General features: G+C 41.4%; 1 protein-coding gene across 1 annotated transcript in view; it reads left to right on the top strand.

Moving 5' to 3' along the window:
- LOC138593288 (disintegrin and metalloproteinase domain-containing protein 12-like) overlaps positions 1 to 18883 on the top strand; it is a 91507-nt gene that overhangs the window by 40757 nt on the left and 31867 nt on the right. Inside the window, exons 4-9 of the mRNA XM_069664229.1 lie at positions 1954 to 2032; positions 7340 to 7416; positions 9471 to 9657; positions 16678 to 16743; positions 17286 to 17357; positions 17741 to 17910. Coding sequence (XP_069520330.1) covers positions 1954 to 2032; positions 7340 to 7416; positions 9471 to 9657; positions 16678 to 16743; positions 17286 to 17357; positions 17741 to 17910 — 651 coding nt within the window. The remainder of the gene's footprint in view (positions 1 to 1953; positions 2033 to 7339; positions 7417 to 9470; positions 9658 to 16677; positions 16744 to 17285; positions 17358 to 17740; positions 17911 to 18883) is intronic.

Here is an 18883-nt window from a genome sequence, read left to right as displayed (position 1 = left end):
CTCCTGACCCTATCTCTAAGGCTGAGCTCAGACACCCTCCGAAGGAAACTCATTTCGGCCGCTTGTATCCGCGATCTCATTCTTTCGATTACTACCCAAAGCTTGTGACCATAAGTGAGGGTTGGAATGTAGATCAACTGGTAAATCGAAAGCTTCGCCTTCAGGCTCAGCCTTCATAATAGAGTTTTACGTTAAATATTTTTTACTTAAATACTTATTTAAAAACTTTTTCGTTACTAACTCTACTACTCACAAATATCTTCCAACTTTCACAAGCTAACTTTCCCTAGCAGCCTTAGCTAGCAAGCCAAACAGACAGAAGCAGAGATGTGGTATGAGACAGCCAAATACAGGAGGTAATATTGAGGAAGAGATTTCTAACACTTATGGCTCCACTGAATCAACAATGGTGGCCCCAGGTTGAGAAAGCAGCAGAAGTTCATGTTACATACTTGTTATACCTAAGCACACTTTTACTGGTAATGCCCTAAGACTGGGAACAGCAAGGTATCAGAAATTTAAACTTGGAGTGGTTTATCAAAAGCCTTCTGGGTAAAAACCCTAAAATCTAACTTCTGGTTAGACTTTAAAAGTCTACAGCAGGCTTTGTAGTTTGCTGCTTTCTGGTAGACAGCAGCTGTAGTATGCTTGAATTCGCAGCGGTTGTAATGGATTCCAATGGTGGCCCAAAGCCACAGCACAAATGGAACGCATCAAAATGTCTACAGAAACTTCTCAACCTTTCCCAAAACCTTGTAGCATAATCCGCCTCTATGCTACGTCCGGCCATATGTTCAGTTCGAACAAAGCATTAAAACGTAGCATATTAAGCTATTTATGCTTGAAGGAAAGAATGTGAGTGAGAGCGGAAAATGCATTTCAATTGAGGACAGGAAGGGCTGAAAGGGTTCCTTCCTGTCCATGAAAAATATGATGAATACATACCACTAGATCCAGTTCTTGTACTTGTACATCTCCATGAGGACTTAGCCACAGATTTAGCTGAAGAAAGCTATGAGATTCAGTCTAAAGCTTTGTAGCTGATTTTATGTTAAAATACCAGTAGTTTTCCTATCAAGTTTCTCTCATATGATGAATTAGCACACAGTTGATAGCTCCACATTGCTAACTGTTTTCCAAAACAGGAATTGCGCTATAAAACTTTCCTTGATGATTAATGGCATGTTGAAGCTAACTTCATTAGCATCCATTTCTTCTTGGATTTAAACTTTGCTGACAAGAAATACTGAAAGGTCAATATTTATATGTAAAGAAGACGTGTTTTTGCACACCCAGGATTTAGCACTCTGTAACATTGTGTTGACTTATACAACACAGAGGGATTGCTTCACAGCACTGTAAAAGCCTCACAGTGGTTTGCTAGTAGCCCTACATGGCACTGTCTCTGAATCCATCCATCCTTTCTTACAGAGCGTAAGAGAAAAGCAAACTCCCTGTGTTTGCCTGCAGCACAGATTTGCTGTGTTGATTTATCGTGCTTTCTACACATAAACTGTAAATGGATCACTTGCTAACCTCAGAGAGTCTTTTTGTGGTTTTATTGATTCCCGCCTGCAACTGAAAATGATTTTTTCACAACATAACGCCCCCCATTCCCATTTTTATCAGATCATACATGTCTATCATGCTCATTACCTGCTATTGAGTGCAACGTGTAAGTTCATTACCGCTCAAGCGTATCACATGGAATGACTTATGGATTGATATTGAATATTTTCTCATGGTGCATGTATGTGATGTAATAGAAAATTTAACAGCAATCCATTTTCCTTCTCTCGACCTACAGCTGCTGAATTTAAAGCTTTCTCTCCTAAAGAGGAATTTGCTTCTCATTTAGTTCTGGCAGTGTTAGCACAGCTTAATACATCGTGATTGATATTTTAGGAATAAGCCTTTTAGGTTAACCTACTGTTTTTGCTTATGTTGTTCTAGGGGCCTGTTCTCAAGTAACTACACAGAAACCCACTACCTGGACGATGGCATAGCGGTAACCGGCTCTCACAACTTCACGGTACGTTTAAATAACCTTTTATTTACTTTTCTTTAATAAGGTGGGCACAATAAACCTCTGATCTTGAATCTACAGTGTATTCTTCTTCTGTTCATGAATTGTTGCCTGTAGTGGCATTCTTTAGTCTTCTTCATTACTCGTATCTTTCTCAGCACTTCTTTTGATAACATGACGACAAGAGATTGTTGTACGCGTCGAGTCGGCCCGGTAACCACCGTCCGCAAGCGCGTTGAAACAATCACGTGCTCCACTGTTCTTGTTTTATTCACAATAATACACCTTACTTCCTGTCTCCTGGTCACATGACTGTACGGATGCCGCACAGGACGGTAACAAAAATTAACAGAAGTGAAATACACAAATAACTCATATTAAACATTCAACAAATTTCCCAAAAATGAAACACCTCATTGTACTTCAGCAAATTAAATTATTTAAACAATATAAAGAAACAGATAAATGGCGCTCACGTTGCCCTTTTGCCTCCAGTTTCATTGTGCTTCTTTTAGCTCAGAGAGGAAGTAAAGCAACGTTGTTGCTGCAGCTCGACCCTCTCTCAAACCCCCTGGAATTGGGCGGTCTAGCGTGTAAAGAAGCCAGTGTAGGTGAGCGGACACATTTTTGTTCTCTGCCGGCAGATTCATATTTGATGAAATAAAAGGCGGACAGAGGTCGGAGAACTGACACAGTTTTATGGAACAGCTCGAGTCTTTTATTATAGATAAACTTAAAACCATCTTGAAAAATGGTGTGCCGAGCAGGTCGGCAAGAAAATATTGAATTAGTGAACATCGAAGTGCACTTCAGAAGTCACACTGACTGTGAAATATTCAGCACCTATCCTTGAATTCATGAGCGGGGTGCTGCTGTCTAAAATACATCTGTTAAATGACAACAGCTCTAACACGGTGCATTGTCAGTCTTTTTACTTCTTAGTTTACAAGTTAATCACTGCATAGATTATACCTATTACTCCAACCATTTAAGTTTTGCTTTGGTTTTCTTCCGGTTTCTTTAGATTGTCTTTGGTGTTGTGGTATTTCTGGTCTTCATTAAGCTCAGTGTGATTTTTTTCCAGCAAAACATGTCCTCCTTCTAAGTACAATAGGCCTTTGAGAACATCTTCAATGGATCCATTAATAGCCCTCTATTGAAGAGAATTTCGTCAAGGTTCAGAAACAGCAACATTGTAAGGAAGCTGCATGTTCTGCAATGAATGAGCATAATGTTACTGGACCATGTGGACCCGTTTCTATGCCTCAAAGCACCCACCTACCCTCCTACTCAGTCGATTTCAGAGATTTGATTGATTGCGGTTTGGAAAGCAAACGTCTAAATCTTTCATTTTTTGTGCAGATACCCAGGAAGCACAATAATAAACAGCGTGTGAGGTCTGTGTACAAAACGCCTGGCCTACTTATGATGAAATCCACAAAAGATGGGATTAATATAATTCAATAATGGCCAACCCACACAATCAAAATGAACTGTGTTTTCCACTGGAGAATGCTGGGAGACCGGAGCTGGACAATCACTGGCTGGGCTCGGCCGGCTCATCAGAATTGCTGCCATTCCAAAGCTTAAAGACAATGGAGGAGTTGTAGCTTGGTCAGCTCAGGCTGGACTCTGAAACATAGAGAGTCATCCACTCTCAACGCTCTGTGGTCCAACAAAGTCTGACATGTGTTTTGCATCTCAGCAGCTTCATTTGCATGAAGAAGAAGACATACGTTATTAATCTGCAAGGGGAATCCAACATGCTACACACACATGAGCCTGAAATACCGACACGCACATACAGGAACCAATGGACATGGCCTAATGGAGAGATGTCAGAGTGGGGGGGCTGCACATGGACATGCACCCCAAGCAGTTGGGGGTTTCGGCGCTCAAGAGCACCTCGGCATTGCCCAAGAAAGGACCTGGCTCTGGCTACCAGCCCGAATTCCAAGCTTGGTCCGTACCAGTACTTGAACTGGCCTCCGGTTCCCAAGCCAAGTCCCTACAGACTTGGTGTGCCAGTGGGTGTAGCTGCAAGTTTATACAGATAAATAAGTTAACCATTAGGTGAAATGTTTAGCTAGAATGAGACATGCCAATCGCTGTTTCCAAGAGGCCAAGGTGTTGCCCTCATATAGCTTCTTTTGTTCTATGAACATCCCGAAATATTGGAATGCAGATCTCCGTTGGAGGAAGCTGCAAAATCTAACATTTGAGACTCTTGAACCAGCAAACATGGCCTTCTTTTTCAACTTATGTCACCACCAAATGACTCCCAAGTGACTAACAGGCTAATAAATCCTGTTCTAGATAGATGGGTGGATTAAAGATTAAACGAATGGACCAAAGAATAACTCCCAGTATCTACCTGCTCAGAGTCTACCAGCTTGGGAACTAACAGACATCTCCTGACCTCTCATTCCTCTCTCATGACCACAGCCAACTCTTCATGGGAGGGTCCTTTTTCCTGGAAACGACCACATCTTTCAAGACTGATCCGTACTTAATTTATTTGTCCTGCCGGCAGGGAGGAGACTGATACACTGATCCAGGAATGGGATCTAGAGTTGTGTGTTTTAAAGTCAAGGTACTGCTGGGAGTGACTTCAGCATTAGTCAGCCCTCCCTCTGTTCCCTCTGTCTGTTTTGCCTCCTCTCCCTCTCTCACTAAATCTGATTCCACATCAATACAATAAATGAATGCCATGTGCGGCAAGAAGAAGCATCTCCTGGGAGTATGAATCACCCGCATGGATATTAAAGCGTTAACTTGGAATAATAATAAGTGCATAGTTATGATCAACATTGTAATATTCACACCCGGGGTTGCCTCCCACAGTAATCTGGGTATTAGTTATTAATCTTCCTTATTCAGATATGAAAGCGTAAGCACTTTCCTTTCCCATTTCTCTCTGCAGACTCCTCTGAAACAAAAAGTCTATTCATATCCTGCATATCGATGCATCACAGTCATGATCTCATCAAAGAAACATGAGGTGGTAGCATTAAGTCAGTGCACTAAATCCAGCCCTGCTCCTCCCTGTAACACTGCAATTTCATATTTCATGTAATGGGCTGTCCTTTCTTTGCACCTTTATACCTCGCTATAATGGATGGGCCTCTCGCGGTACACCTCTAGGTAGAGATATGGAAAGTCGGCTTTCAAGGCTTTGGGTCGACTTCCTGAATGTTCTCAGAATAGGATTTTGTGTTTTTACTGGTTGGGTTGGATAGCCAAATCCGTATTTCAACCCCATCGCCAACAAATTCTGTTTATATGCCACATGACTGTTTGCCAAATTTGGGTTGGAAGAAACCTAAAAGCTGTTTGGTTTTATAAGATGACTCCAGGCCAGTTTACACTTAAAAGAAACTGATTGAAAATGATTAATCTTTAAAGAGTTTAAACAGCCTGCTTTACACCTACGGACCTTTGATCGATGTGGTGAACCAACGTTACTTCATTTCCATCCCGTACGAAGAATACAAGAAGAAGAGGTGCTCTAGGAACTACACGGTGCCAACCGCCCCCAGGCCTGTTTGACAGCCACGTCTGGCCCATGTATTTGCAACACAAGAACATTTTTAATGTTTAAACAGTTGAGACCCTAACCATGGTTGCCATTTTGGATATGGCTCCAAGTTGGTGTAAAATTCTTGAACCTATGGAAAAATATCAAACAACTTTCAGGTATGTATGTTTCTCTAGGAACTACACGGTGCCAAACCCCCCAGGGCTGTTTGATGGCCACGTCTGGCCCATATATTTGCAACACAAGAACATTTTTAATGTTTAAACAGTTGAGACCCTAACCCTAACCCTAACCATGGTTGCCATTTTGGATATGGCTCCAAGTTGGTGTAAAATTCTTGAACCTATGGAAAAATATCAAACAACTTTCAGGTATGTATGTTTCCAAGGTGTTACACGTCCAAAAGAACCATTGTGGTTCTTTCAACATTAACTTCTGTTCTTTTGAGGTTCGAAAAGGCCTACTCAATAATTCTTTCGCCCTCTGTCAGCAGCAACGCAACCTGTAAATATAAAATTGACATTTTATTGCCATATAAAGCAGTTATATATCAAATGTGTTAGCATACAGTTGCCCTATTACACGTACAGCAGGTTTAGAGCTTAGCATTCATTTGGAGCTAATTCTCCGGCGATCCAACTAATGTAAGTCCAATAATCAATTTTTGAACTCTCCTTGGTCTGTTTGTTCAGCGGCTAGTTTCTTCTCTATATTCAGCAGCTCACTAACTCACATTTTTGCTGAAAACAGCTGTTATTTTACCAATTCTGTAGCTGAGCTGTAAGTTGCTGGATGTAAATGAAAAACAGTTGGAACGATAAAACACAGAGTCAGTTGATAATTCTCTGCTGGTCCATCACTATAAATAAACCCAGTTGCACAAATATTAATGGGTGCAGCCATTAATATTACCTTATGAATAACCAAATCACTGAAGGCTAAATCTAATCTAACTTAATGAAGAATCTTTTAAGCATTCAGAATCAGTAAGTGTACTCCTACAACCCTGTTTGTGGTCGAACACTGAAAGACAGCATTTATTAATGCTGTTTTAAGTAGCTCATTTCAGAAGTAAGAAAACTTTCATTAGATTTATCTGTCTTATTGCAGCATTACTGTGAATAAGCACTGTGATGCAAGACCAAGCAAGGTTACATGAAACACCAGAAACCCATTTGGACATGTAAAATGCAACATCAGCAGGTTCGCCACATGCGAGAAGGCCGGATATTTAAATTTACTGCCTGGATCCTATATTTAGAGCCAGTCTGAGAGGGTTGGAAAACTCACATTTGGTTGTTTTGCAGAACAGAGTGAGGGAGAGTCCGTTGGTCAGACCTCACCTGAGCAAGGCCGTCTAACTCGAGCAGAGGGGCTGTTTTCACTCTAAACCAGACACTTCCTCCCCGCCCTCTCACTGCCAGGCCTGGTTCAATAAACATGGGATTAATTCACTTTCTTTACTCCCTGCTGCAGCTTTACAGGTGGTCCATGAAAGTGGGTACCTGGGAACCCAACAGCAAGCAGGGGAAATGTGAAAATCCGCTGAGACGTCAGCCATCATTAGGTTGTGGTGATGGGTATGAATGGCTCCTGCTAACCCTGCTAAGACTCGCCCCCCCGGAGAGTTCATTCGCTCATACTTCACAGTTATCATTCGGGACCGGCGTTGTTGGGCTGTACTTAAACTTTAAGACATGTCAGGTTTCAGACTGGTTTCAATTTTTCCTGTGTTGAATTTTAAACACCAAGTCTTTTTGTTTGTGCTCCCTCAGGCAAACTGCTACTACCACGGTGAGGTGGAGGGTCATGTCAACTCGGACGTCAGCCTCAGTACTTGTTCTGGCGTTAAGTAAGTCTGCCAGCCACTCTTTTTTAAATCTCTTATTCTGACTATAACACTGGTCTTTTGCATTACGCAGGGAGAATTAATGCAGTTGATATAATACTCGAGGTGTTCTTAGTCATTAGGAACGAGTTCACGGGAAGGCAAGTCATTCACAAGTCCATACAGCTATTAGCCTTACCTGTTTATCTTTAAGGGTCCTGAGGGGACGCAATCCCAGCTGCCATTAGTAGAGAGGCTGTTTACACCCTGTACAGGTGGTCAGTCATTCACAAATGAGCAAATTAGAGTTGCCAATTAGTCTAACATTTGGGCTGAACTGAAGCACCAAGAGAAACCCACGTAGGCGCTGGGAGAACATGCAAACCCTAACACAGGAAAGGCCCCAAACGGCAGGATCGAGCTTTTTTTGCTGTGGTAGGACTCATGAGCAAATTGCAAATGAAGACACAAGACAAAAGCCGAGTAGTTTTGAGTTATTTGAGTTCGGTCTTGGTGTTAAGACTGGTTTCGAGACCACTTTTTGAAGGTCTCGGTCTCATCTTGTAATGCACTGGGACAGGACTCGGGATTTTGCAGAGACGAACCAAATAAAACTATTCATATAGTTATCTTACTTCAAGCTAGTGTCAGAAAATATACATTTACTGTTGGTGATGTTATGAAAATGTGGATCTTTCTGGTTAATATGAGGACTGCCTATGATTTGCATGTTCCATGTTATTGTATGTGCATCACGCAGTGTTGTACTCACACTGGTTGAGTCTTGGTAATGATTAGGTCTCATCCTGCTTTGTTCTTTGTTTTGACCTGGCCTAAATCCCTCATAGCCTCTGTCTTGTATTGGTCTCAACACACTCTGGTCTTGGTCATGACTCGGTCCCAGTGATAATCGTCTTCACTGCAACACAAAAGCCTTGGCAAAGTCAAGTCCAAGTCAGCTGCTATCGTCTTATTATCAAAATCACTCAAAAGAAGTTCCATTGTGCAAAAAAACATGAGCTGTCAGATGATCCCGAAGATTTCAAACAAAGTCCAAGCTTAGATAAACTTATGTGGAAAAGCCACTGTACTTATCGAGCAAGTCTTTCACTCAAAAGGAGTGACTGATCTCTCTGGTGCTCACTTTCAGGTTTTAAGACCAAATAAAGTATTTAGACAAATGGAATTGTCCTGTAAATGTTAGCTAGTCATAAGTCTCAAGTCTTAAGCTCTGACCAGTGGCATGCCAATGGAACAGAATCCCGCCACATAAGTAATTGGAGAAGACACGCTGTATATGCTGTTGAAAAGCAGTAAACTTGACATATTGTAAGAAATTCCTAAGTGATGAATTTCAGTGTTGGAAGCACTCTGTTTGCAGATGTCAGACACGAATAATGATTGCATTAATATCATTGGAAACCATCAGGAATGTTTTCACTAACCAGCCAAACGTCTACTCCCTCTGCCGAGTGATTTTCGGCTGATTATTAAGCCCTCGCTGCTGACCTTGGTCTTAATATTTATCTATTTATTTCAGTTTTTCTGCAACCTGTCCGCACAGTGACAGATTCACAGATTCACATATTGCATGGCTCGCTGAGACAAATTGATCTTGGTTTGGGTTGGCAGTGTCCAGGATTTTCTGGGGGTTTATGAGTTCATGTGGTTGTGAATATTGTGCAAGGTTTATGAGAATCTCACAGTTTATCCAAGCTCACTGCATGAGGATGTCACGTTAAATTACAGCGGCCACTGTGAAAACATGAGAAAGAGGAAACAAAGGCTACATTACTGAGAAAAACTACAAGATACTATTACTCTTTAAGCTGTATTTCTGCCACTCCATCATCAAATGCTAATTCAAGGATTTAGCCACTGTTTTTCTTCTGCATGATATTGACTGATAAATGTGCTAACTACTCACTATGCATAATCTATTCTGATTATGTTAGCATGTCGCTCATTTATATTCTGTTTGTTTCATATCAGTGAAATTCCACTATTTGGATCCTAGAAAAATAAATAGAGAATGACTTACGAGCGATGTTTTCATGCACTTCTCCCTCTCTCTGCAGGGGTTTCATTTCCCTGGAAGGCAAATCCTACGTACTGGAACCATCTGCTGATCACTCTGATGGGACTCACTGGATCTACACAGCTGAACACCTCAATTTTACTCCTGGCACCTGTGGCCACGATTTCAACATATCCCATCCCATTGGACACGCAGACAGCAGTCCGTTCACGGCTTTCAGCACAAGGGTAAACTCTCTGCTTTTTTATCTCCGGTTTGAAGTCAAATGTCTGATTGTTTGGTTTGAATGAAAGAATCAGTCTGCTGTATGTTTTTTTCAAAGTAGTTTTGGGGCATATGCTTTTAGCACTATCAGGTTGAACAAAGAGAGAGGGTACTTGAAAGCCTGTATTGTGTGTAGACTCTTTGTAGTTCAGCCTCACTAGGTCTTCAGGAGGTCGAATTGATCAAACAGGGTTCAGCATAGACAGTCCATTTGATTAAAACCAATATCTGCAAAGCCTCTAGTCGGTATAATCAATAAGCTTTTATATTAAAAATAAGTCTTCATCGCTTTGTGTACAGTATTGATTGGGCTGCTGCTGGTGATTGATGTTTACATTGTGAACATGTTAGCATGCTAAAATTTAGCTCAAAGCGCTAATGTGCCAAAGTACAGCTACAAGTATGGGACAGCATAATGCTTTGGAATCAATGTTACATTACAGTAGGTTTTTTTTCATCTGCTGGACGACAAGCTTGAGCTTTTGTGTGGAGTTAGCATGTTTTTCTTGTAGCTGCTGGTCTCCCTCCTACAGTCCAAACACATGTAGCTTCCGTTGGTTGGAGACTCCAACTTTCCCATTATTTGTATACATGTGTTGCCCTCAAATTGAACTTGTTAGCTCTATGGTTATGACATTAAAAGTCATTTACACTATATGCTAGGATAGTCACCAAATTAGCATTACTGTCAACATCTAGAAACCACTGAGGCTAACAGTTTAACAAGCTAGCATGCAGATAACATAATGCTGAAAATGCAACGCCGTATTAAGAGACTATAAAGTTCAGGCTGTTGGGAATATCAACATTCTCCTTAGACATTTTACAAAATTACACATGAAAATCGAGACTGCTGATGATTGATGCTTACATTGTGAACATGTTAGCATGCTAGAATCAGCATTGAGCTCAAAGCGCTAATGTCCCAAAATGCAGCTTTATATTGTGATAAAGTATGGGACAGCATAATGCTTTGGAACGCACTGTTACCTTACAGCCAGTTTTTTTATCCATTGGACGACCAGCTAGAGTGCTTTTGTGTGGAGTTAGCATGTTGTTCCTGTAGCTGCCGGCTTCCCTCCTACAGTCCAAACACATATAGGTTCTGTTGGTTGTGTAAATGTTGTTGCCCTCAAATTGAACTCGTTAGCTCTATGGTTATGACATTGGAAGTCATTTACACAATATGCTACGATAGCAACCAAATTAGCATTACTGTCAACATCTAGAGACCACTTAGGCTAACAGGTGATGAAGCTAGCAAGCAGGTAACATAATGAAGAAAATGCAGCAGCGTATTGAGAGATGTGCTGTTGGGAATATGAACATTTTTCTTGGACATATTACAACATGAAGGAAAACTGTAATAACTACAATTATACACTTTCCACCCACTCAGAAATAATCATTAATGGCTTCTGCGATGTCTGAATACAGACTGTCAGATAAATATCAATTCAGAGCGTACGAATGCAACAAGAGAGCGCCGTTCATATGGACTCTTCCTGTTAAACATGTCTACATTTGAAGGCAACATAATTAATGGTTGTCTGTTTACATGCGTCTTTCCTGTGACACGATACAGTGACAACCCATTAGTGGGTATAGATAATGAATGGCTACATAAGGGTAAGGTATTTCTTTCTATACATGATCATTTCATTATGTGATTAAATTATTTACATCCTGCTGAGTGTCTCTATAGGGCAATGGCAGTAATCAATTTGTTGTATTATTTTGACCCTCAGAATCCTGTTAAGGTAGTGCTTTAACCATTTAAGCGCCTGACTGGAGGAAGCCGTTTAACATGCCTCTTCATTTTGCTCAGCCTTGGAGTGTTGAAGCGTTATTCTTTTGATCTTTACCCTCAAAAGGACCTTTCATAAATTCCCTGCATTTAAACTAATTGAGCTCTTTGCTTCTGCTTTTCTTTTCATTTGCCTATCAAGTGCTTTAGTTGGTGTTCTTTTATCACAATGGGCTCTCAGAGGGATATAACGGACAAAAAAAAAATCCTTCATTTCTTCCAATTTTAGCCGTGTGATTTTGATTAAACATAAACCCTTTATTGTGTGCTCACCTTAACCCTCTTTAAGAAGACCATTTGAATAGTTCACTTATTCCTTTCATCTGATCTAACGGTGTACATTAGTGATCTGGAGTGTATGGAAAGCGGAGGTTAATTAACGCCTGTGGAAAGTATATTGGCTCTACCGTTTGCCGGTTTTTTACATAATGCCTTTAGCACAGATTTAAGCAGATAGAATTTTTATAAACCTACCTTAAGCCACACCCTACACTCTGAGGGATAAATCGTAAGGGCCAAACTCACAGTGGGTCTCTTTCCTTAGAGGGAAAGCAGCCTTAAAGATGATGAGACCTGATAGGAGGAAAACACAGACCTGGAAAGATCTCTATCCGACTGCTGAGGGATGGCAGGAGTGGACGAGCACGGCTGATTTATCAGGTCAATACAAAGAGGCAGAGATAGGTGGTGTAAAAGATGAAGCAGATGTGGACCCAGGGACCTTAAGGCGTGATATCACACAAACCATAAATGCGAGGGACTTTCCATTTCTTTAAACGTGTTTTTATTTTTGCAATTGTTTAATCGTTTCATTAAGGGAGCATTGAGATTGAGAGTGTTTTGCAGGAAGAAGGCCAAACATATGGCAGCCCTGGCTAAAACATCCAGACCTTCATTGTTTTTAGTTTTTATGTGTTCATGAAGTAATATGACTTTTGTTTTCCTGTTTGATTCCTGTTGGTGATTATAGTGCTGGCTTCAATGTTGACTTTAGTATAAAGATGGCTGCAAAGATGCTAAAAAGTGTGGGAATACAATAAAAAATGGTTAAATTGATGATTTAAATCAATGTGAAAAATATGGTTTAATTTAAATGCAAAAGAGGTTTTTGTCAAAGTGCTTCAATATGTTTTATCTCATCACAATGTCCCCTTTTGTTTCTTTAAATTATGGCGTCCCTACCCCTGCGAACACAGCCAGAGACGTCTGAGTTAGAAGGGAAAACATCTCAACTAATAGAAGACAGATGCCGTTTATATGGGAGGTGGTCAAACATGGTAATCCCACAGGTGATAAAAAAACGTGAAAACAGATATTTCAAATATTGTCACGTGTGAGTAGTCGAGCGAGAGATTCTTTTAGTTAGGAGGTGAGAGTATCCAGGCTGTACCTCAGCACAGCGACGCTGAGGTGTGCTGCCGCTGCTTTGATAAGCTGCGATGTGCCCTGCTTGAGGGTCCAAAGATAAAGAGGCGTGTTGGCAGAGTGCCTTTGGATGATGAGAGTCAGATGTGGTCGGGAAGGGGAGAGATATGATGGGCGGCCTGACAGGAGCTGAACATCAATAACAGGAGAGATATGATGGGAGTTCCTGCAAAACTGCTATTGTCACAAGAAATGTGGGCGTCCAAGAAGTCAAGCCTGTAAAATACATGCAATGGCATTTTAAGAAACTGAATATTGGTGCGAAACCAATGGCAGTATATAAAGATGGACGACGCGTCTCCATCTGCTCTCATTGTACGAAATTGATGCCAAAATAGCCTCTGTGTCGGGCGCTGCCATCCTGTGGTGACGTCATTTGGAGCCAGAGCTGCGCAGTAGAGATCGGTGGGTGGAGCCACTGTAGCCACTTCCGCTAAAACACACACTTCACTTACCGAGAAAACAGCAAAGATCCCGCACGTCGGTGTATTTAACAGTAGAACAGCTTCTTGTGTTGGTCTAAGGTTAACGTTCACAGGTATCAAAACTTCCCTGACTGTAGTGATTGTTTTAGTAACGTCTCCTCTTGCCGTTCCTCCTCTACTCTGCGAATCCGGAACAGATTGGCTGCATGGGCCGGATTTGTCAACAGAGCTGTCAATCATCCTTTTTACAGCATCAAATAACTGAAAAATGAACACTTGGACATAAATCAGAATGATAAGAACTAACTATAATGACAGAAACCATGTTTGAGAAACATTCATTGGGCGTGTATTTTGATTTTATAGTTTGACTCATGTCCCATCTGTTAACATGGAGGAGGCGGGCTTTATGACCTATACTGCAGCCAATCAGCAGGGGGCGATAGAGAGGGTTTGGCTTCACTTTTAGGGACCTTTCATGTCGTCCATCTTTTCATACAGGCTCTCTGCGAAACATATTGCCGCATATGCAGGGATCATTTTATCATATGGATTAAAGAAAAACTACCAGCCTATATTACATTTTTGCACACAGGTTCATTTTTGATCCTTGGAAGCAGCGCCGTGCACGGTGACGAGAAAATCTAATCACAAAGCTCCATTATTCAGTTTTCATCTTGATCCACACCTGAGCCAGCTCCATTCGCTTAATGAAGACTGTGAGATTAGCTTGAAAGCTCTGAGGCTCTTAAATTCTCCTCCACATATAAATTGTATGAGAAGTGAGCAGCAGCGGCGTGTAAAACAGGAACTGAAGGACGAAAAGGGAGAATAGTTTGTTCCTAAAGTTGAAGCTTTAAAATCTTTAGTGGGTTGTTGAGAATATTCATATTAATAATCTTTATAGGCATCTGCTGAATTAAATGCAGACATAAATGTTTTCCACTAGTTCAACTCATTGGATTCAGTTCATGAACAGTGATGTTCCTTGCAGAGTTTATCGAACACAGTGTTCATGTGTGTGCCTGTGTGTCCTCTCCAGTGGCCTCCCTGAGACTTGGTAATCACCATAGGGTGCATTTAGAGCACACTTGCCCATCCTGGCTTATCTATGGAGGAGACAGATAAGAGCAGAGAGGATCCAGGCTGCCAGGCCAGCAAGGATAAAGAGGCTCAGGCTGAAAGCAGGCCATAGTGTGGAGGCAAAACACTTAGCCAGCAGGATAGTATAGGATCTGAGTGGGTGTGAGTGGAAAGACTAAGTGTGTGTGTGTGTGTGTATGTGTGCAGGTGAGATAGACCCTTGCTCGTTGTGTTTGAAAGTGAGTCTCTCCCTTCACAGTGCGCAAGAGCAGCATCAGCTCGATGGACAGGGGGATTATAATAACATTATTGTTCAAACATTTATGGATGAATATATGGTGATCCCCACACTTCTGTTCATCAGGTTGAAATTAAAATGTGTCCATTCTTAAGTCGGTGACCATCCATCCAATATTTATACCGCTTATCCTGTCCAGGGTCGCAGGAGGGCTGGAGCCTTTCTAACCCAGCTGTCATTGTCGAGACGCAGGGTACACCCTGAACTGATCGTCAGTCAATCACAGGGCTGACACACAGAGACAACCATTCACGCTCACATTCACACCTATGGGCAGTTTTAATGCTGGAGTATCTTGAGGGAATCCATGCATGCACAGGGAGAATATGCAAACCACGCCCAAACCGGGATTCACACTAGCAACCCTCTGGCTGTGAGGCGACAGCGCTAACAACTGAACCACTGTACGGCCCGCTTTGTGACCAAACACTCAAAAAAATGAATAACTTCCCATAAGCCTTAATGAGCAAATGTTAGCATGAAAAGCCTTAAATTTGCTTAGCATCATTTTAGCATTGTCACTGTGTACATGTTAGCCCCTTGCTACGAACACCAAAGTACAGCCACACAGAGCTGCTAGCATGGCTAGAATTTTTTACGTCATCAATTATTTTTTTCATTTGATGTGTTGATACATATCTTCTTAGTTTCTGAATTTAAAGTGGTAATCTCGAAGATCTCACCTATGGCGATAAACCATAGTAGATTACTGTTTACTCGCAACACTTGCAGAGACCGGAAAAGCAGCCTCTTAGCTCCGCCTACCCTCTCTGGCAGACCAACCACTGCTGGCTGATGGAAAACGCGTCACTAACTGGGCGCCACAGACACCCAGTCTGTAATACTGCAAATGCAAAGGCTTTCATCAGTGGGCCATAGGCTCAATCACCATTGTTTTAACTCAGTCGGCAATAGATAGAGACTTAACAGACATTTATTTACATGGAAATCATGAGGTTATTCGTTTAAGTACCACATTCTTATTTGTGCCCTTTATCAATACCACTTTTTGATTTGCTTTAATTCATTGCACCTGATCGATCAGAGGTGTCAAAAGTATGGACGTTCTTTACTCAAGTAGAATTTTAGATACTTTGTTAAAAGCAGAAGGAATCATCTTTTATGTGTGTTAGTGTCCCATCCATTGAGGCTGAAAACATCCTTGATGTATTGAAAGCAGCTGAAATTATGAAAGAATATAAATGAGATAATTTCCCTCAGATGTATCAAAGATAAATAAAGGAACATGTTTTGGAAATGTAAGAAATAGAAAGGAGAGATATTTGCTTTAAAATGTCTGGGGGTAAATCAAATACTGATACCCGAAAAAAAAAATGCACATATGAATTAATTCAAACTCAACATTTTCAGTGTCTACCAGCTGGCTTTTATTTGTGATCACTAGCCAATACTCCGCCATTCAAGTGTCCTGGAAAAGTCAATCTGAATCTGTCACACAAATCACCACCTATCATACCACATGCTCTTTGAATTTTGGAAAGCAAAGCAGGAGGTGCGAGTGTTTTATCCGTGTGCCAGCAGTGCAAGCAGCATTGTCCAAAAACCCGCTGATTTATTAGTTAATAGGCCCGGTTCCTTTAGAGTGCTGCTATCAAAAGGTCTGTGTGACCTTAGCGGCTCTTACTGGGCCGGACGGTGAAGTGAGGCTGATTGCTTTGTGCTGATTCTGGTTTCTGCAGCCGTTTTTATAGAGCGTAGTTCAGGTGAAAAGCCGTATTGAGTGGCGACCTGCTAAATTTAGGCTGCCCTTTCCAGAAAGCTGCGGTTAAGTGTGTCCTCCTAATGTCCCTTTTTTCTTCTCTCTCTCTCTGCACCCTCCCCTTCATCTCCACCCCTTTCCCCTCCATTGTCACTTTCCCTCATATCTTTTTCTCCTTCACTCCTACCTATTCCCTGTCCGCTCCTTTCCCTTCACGCCTTGAAGCATAAACGCCATGCCCAGACGACGACCAAGTACGTGGAGCTGATCATCGTGGCTGACAACAGAGAGGTAAGCAGAGGTCAGGCCGTGTCGACCTTTCGCCGAATCCCACAGGAAAGAGGCTCAGAGGTCACATGCTTTGCAGCTCCTCCGTCCCCTTGAGACTTAGATTAGATGGCTTGTTTTTTCGCCTCTGACGTGTCCACTTGCTCATCTGCTCAGCTCCGGCTACAACTCTCTGCATACATCATTTGACCACTTGACTCACAAATGAGACTGAAATATCTCAAGTCTTAAGATCTTAGAGAGAGCAAAGAGAAGATAGTGTGAGACATATAGGTCAATGTCACATGAATAAACGCTGGATATATAGTAAGACAAGGTGGCTGAGGTTATCTCTGAGCTCCTCCGATGAGCTCTTTGATGATAGCAAACACAGCAGAAGCGGCAGTGGAATTAACATGACAGCTCCGGGACACCCCGTGGAGTCACTTGTAGAGCTGAAACAGTGTTATTAAGTCCCAAATAAAGTCTTTGATGATAATAAACATTCAACAGGGCTGATCACCTCTATTTCTCCTTGCTTTATTCTCTCCGCTGGTGCCGCGCAGTTTCAGAAGCAAGGCAAGGACATGGAGAAGGTCAAGCAACGGCTGGCTGAGATCGCCAATTACGTGGACAAGGTAACAATCAAATCAACACCGGGAACGCAGAGTAGGAATGTGATTTATTAGAGGTCACATCAAGACTGGTGAGACTTAACCGCCCTGTGAGCAGAGGCTGATTGGATTATGAATGGATGATCAATTCCATAACTGGGCTGAGAAATCTTGTGGAGAGGCAAAGTAATAAAACATACAGTGGGTGGTGTTTTAATAAAACAAAAGCGGGATGATTTATTCATATGAAAAGTCATACGCTGATTAATGTTTAAGGAATTGTTCAGTTGCGTTTTTATTAAGCATTTTAATAGGTAATGTACTGTGAAGAGAGTTACAGAAATCATGAGCCTGTAACCTTTAACCCCTCTTTCAACCTCCCTCCCCCTCCTCGCCTCAACCTTCAGTTCTACAGGGCTCTGAATATCCGTGTGGCCCTGGTAGGCCTGGAGGTGTGGAGTGATGTGGACAAGTGTCCCGTCACCCAGGACCCCTTCACCACCTTGCACGAGTTCCTGGACTGGAGGAAGGTCAAGCTGCTGCCTCAGAAGCCGCATGACAACGCCCAGCTAATCAGGTAGATCTTCTAATGTAGCATACTTTGTTCAATAGTGCTTCAAAATGCAGAGCACTATTTGAAAGGTATTTTGAAAGGAAAATTATTAAAGCACATAATTTACTTTGTAGATTTGGAGTGGGTTATGTATTTTTTTCAAGCACATTGAAATATGATATTCTGCGTGTGACTTCTATTTCCTGTTCTATTGAGCTATCCTCAAAAGGTACCCTGCGGTGGGGATATTTCATAACCAACATACACGGTTCTGCCTCAGCAGAACAAATTTAATTTCCTACCTCATAAAACATTTGCAAAAGCTTGTTTTGAATCAGTCTTAGCAACTTGCAGGCTATAAAACCCCCAAAGATGCTAAAAAAACATTTCTCTCTATAAAAAAATCTTCAATGTTGTTAAAAAATAATTAAAAGTATGAAGATTATCCAGTACAGATTGACTGGACATAAAAAAAAACTCAGAAAGTTGCTTCTACTTTTACAGAAAGTTTAAAACTGTTTGGTTGGTGAGAACAAAATGCAGACAAAATAAGGCTGTTGAATGCTAAACTCTGACCAAGCAGGCTAATGCAAACAAAATAAACATCACTAGCTAACAAAGAAATCATTATTTTGTCTAAAAATGTGGAAAACTGAGATAAATGTTTTCACTTTACAGTAAGAACAAAAGGGCACAAATTCTTTGGTTGCAGATGCTAGTAGTACAGAGGCTAATAGGTTGGAGTTCTTCATATTAGTTTTAGCATGCTAGTAGCATGGCTCAACAGACGGCAAAGTTTGTCCATCGACAGTCAGTCCTCTGCTTTGCTTACACTTTAAACCTAGACACGTTAGCATTTAGCCTCTGTCAAATGTGTCTAAGCGCAATCTCAGCTGTTTGTATGGATGTAGACTCTTAACCTTGTGTTTGAATTGATGTGTTTGAACTCTGATGTGAACTCTTCCAGCACATATTAAAAACTGCTTTAAAAGAATTA

Source organism: Semicossyphus pulcher, unplaced genomic scaffold (genome assembly GCF_022749685.1).
Source record: "Semicossyphus pulcher isolate SPU_LCO1_2020_fin unplaced genomic scaffold, fSemPul1.0.p SCAF_16, whole genome shotgun sequence".
Taxonomy (NCBI): Eukaryota; Metazoa; Chordata; class Actinopteri; order Labriformes; family Labridae; genus Semicossyphus; species Semicossyphus pulcher.
Note: the sequence above shows the minus strand (reverse complement) of the source record. Positions and strands in the feature narration are given on the sequence as shown.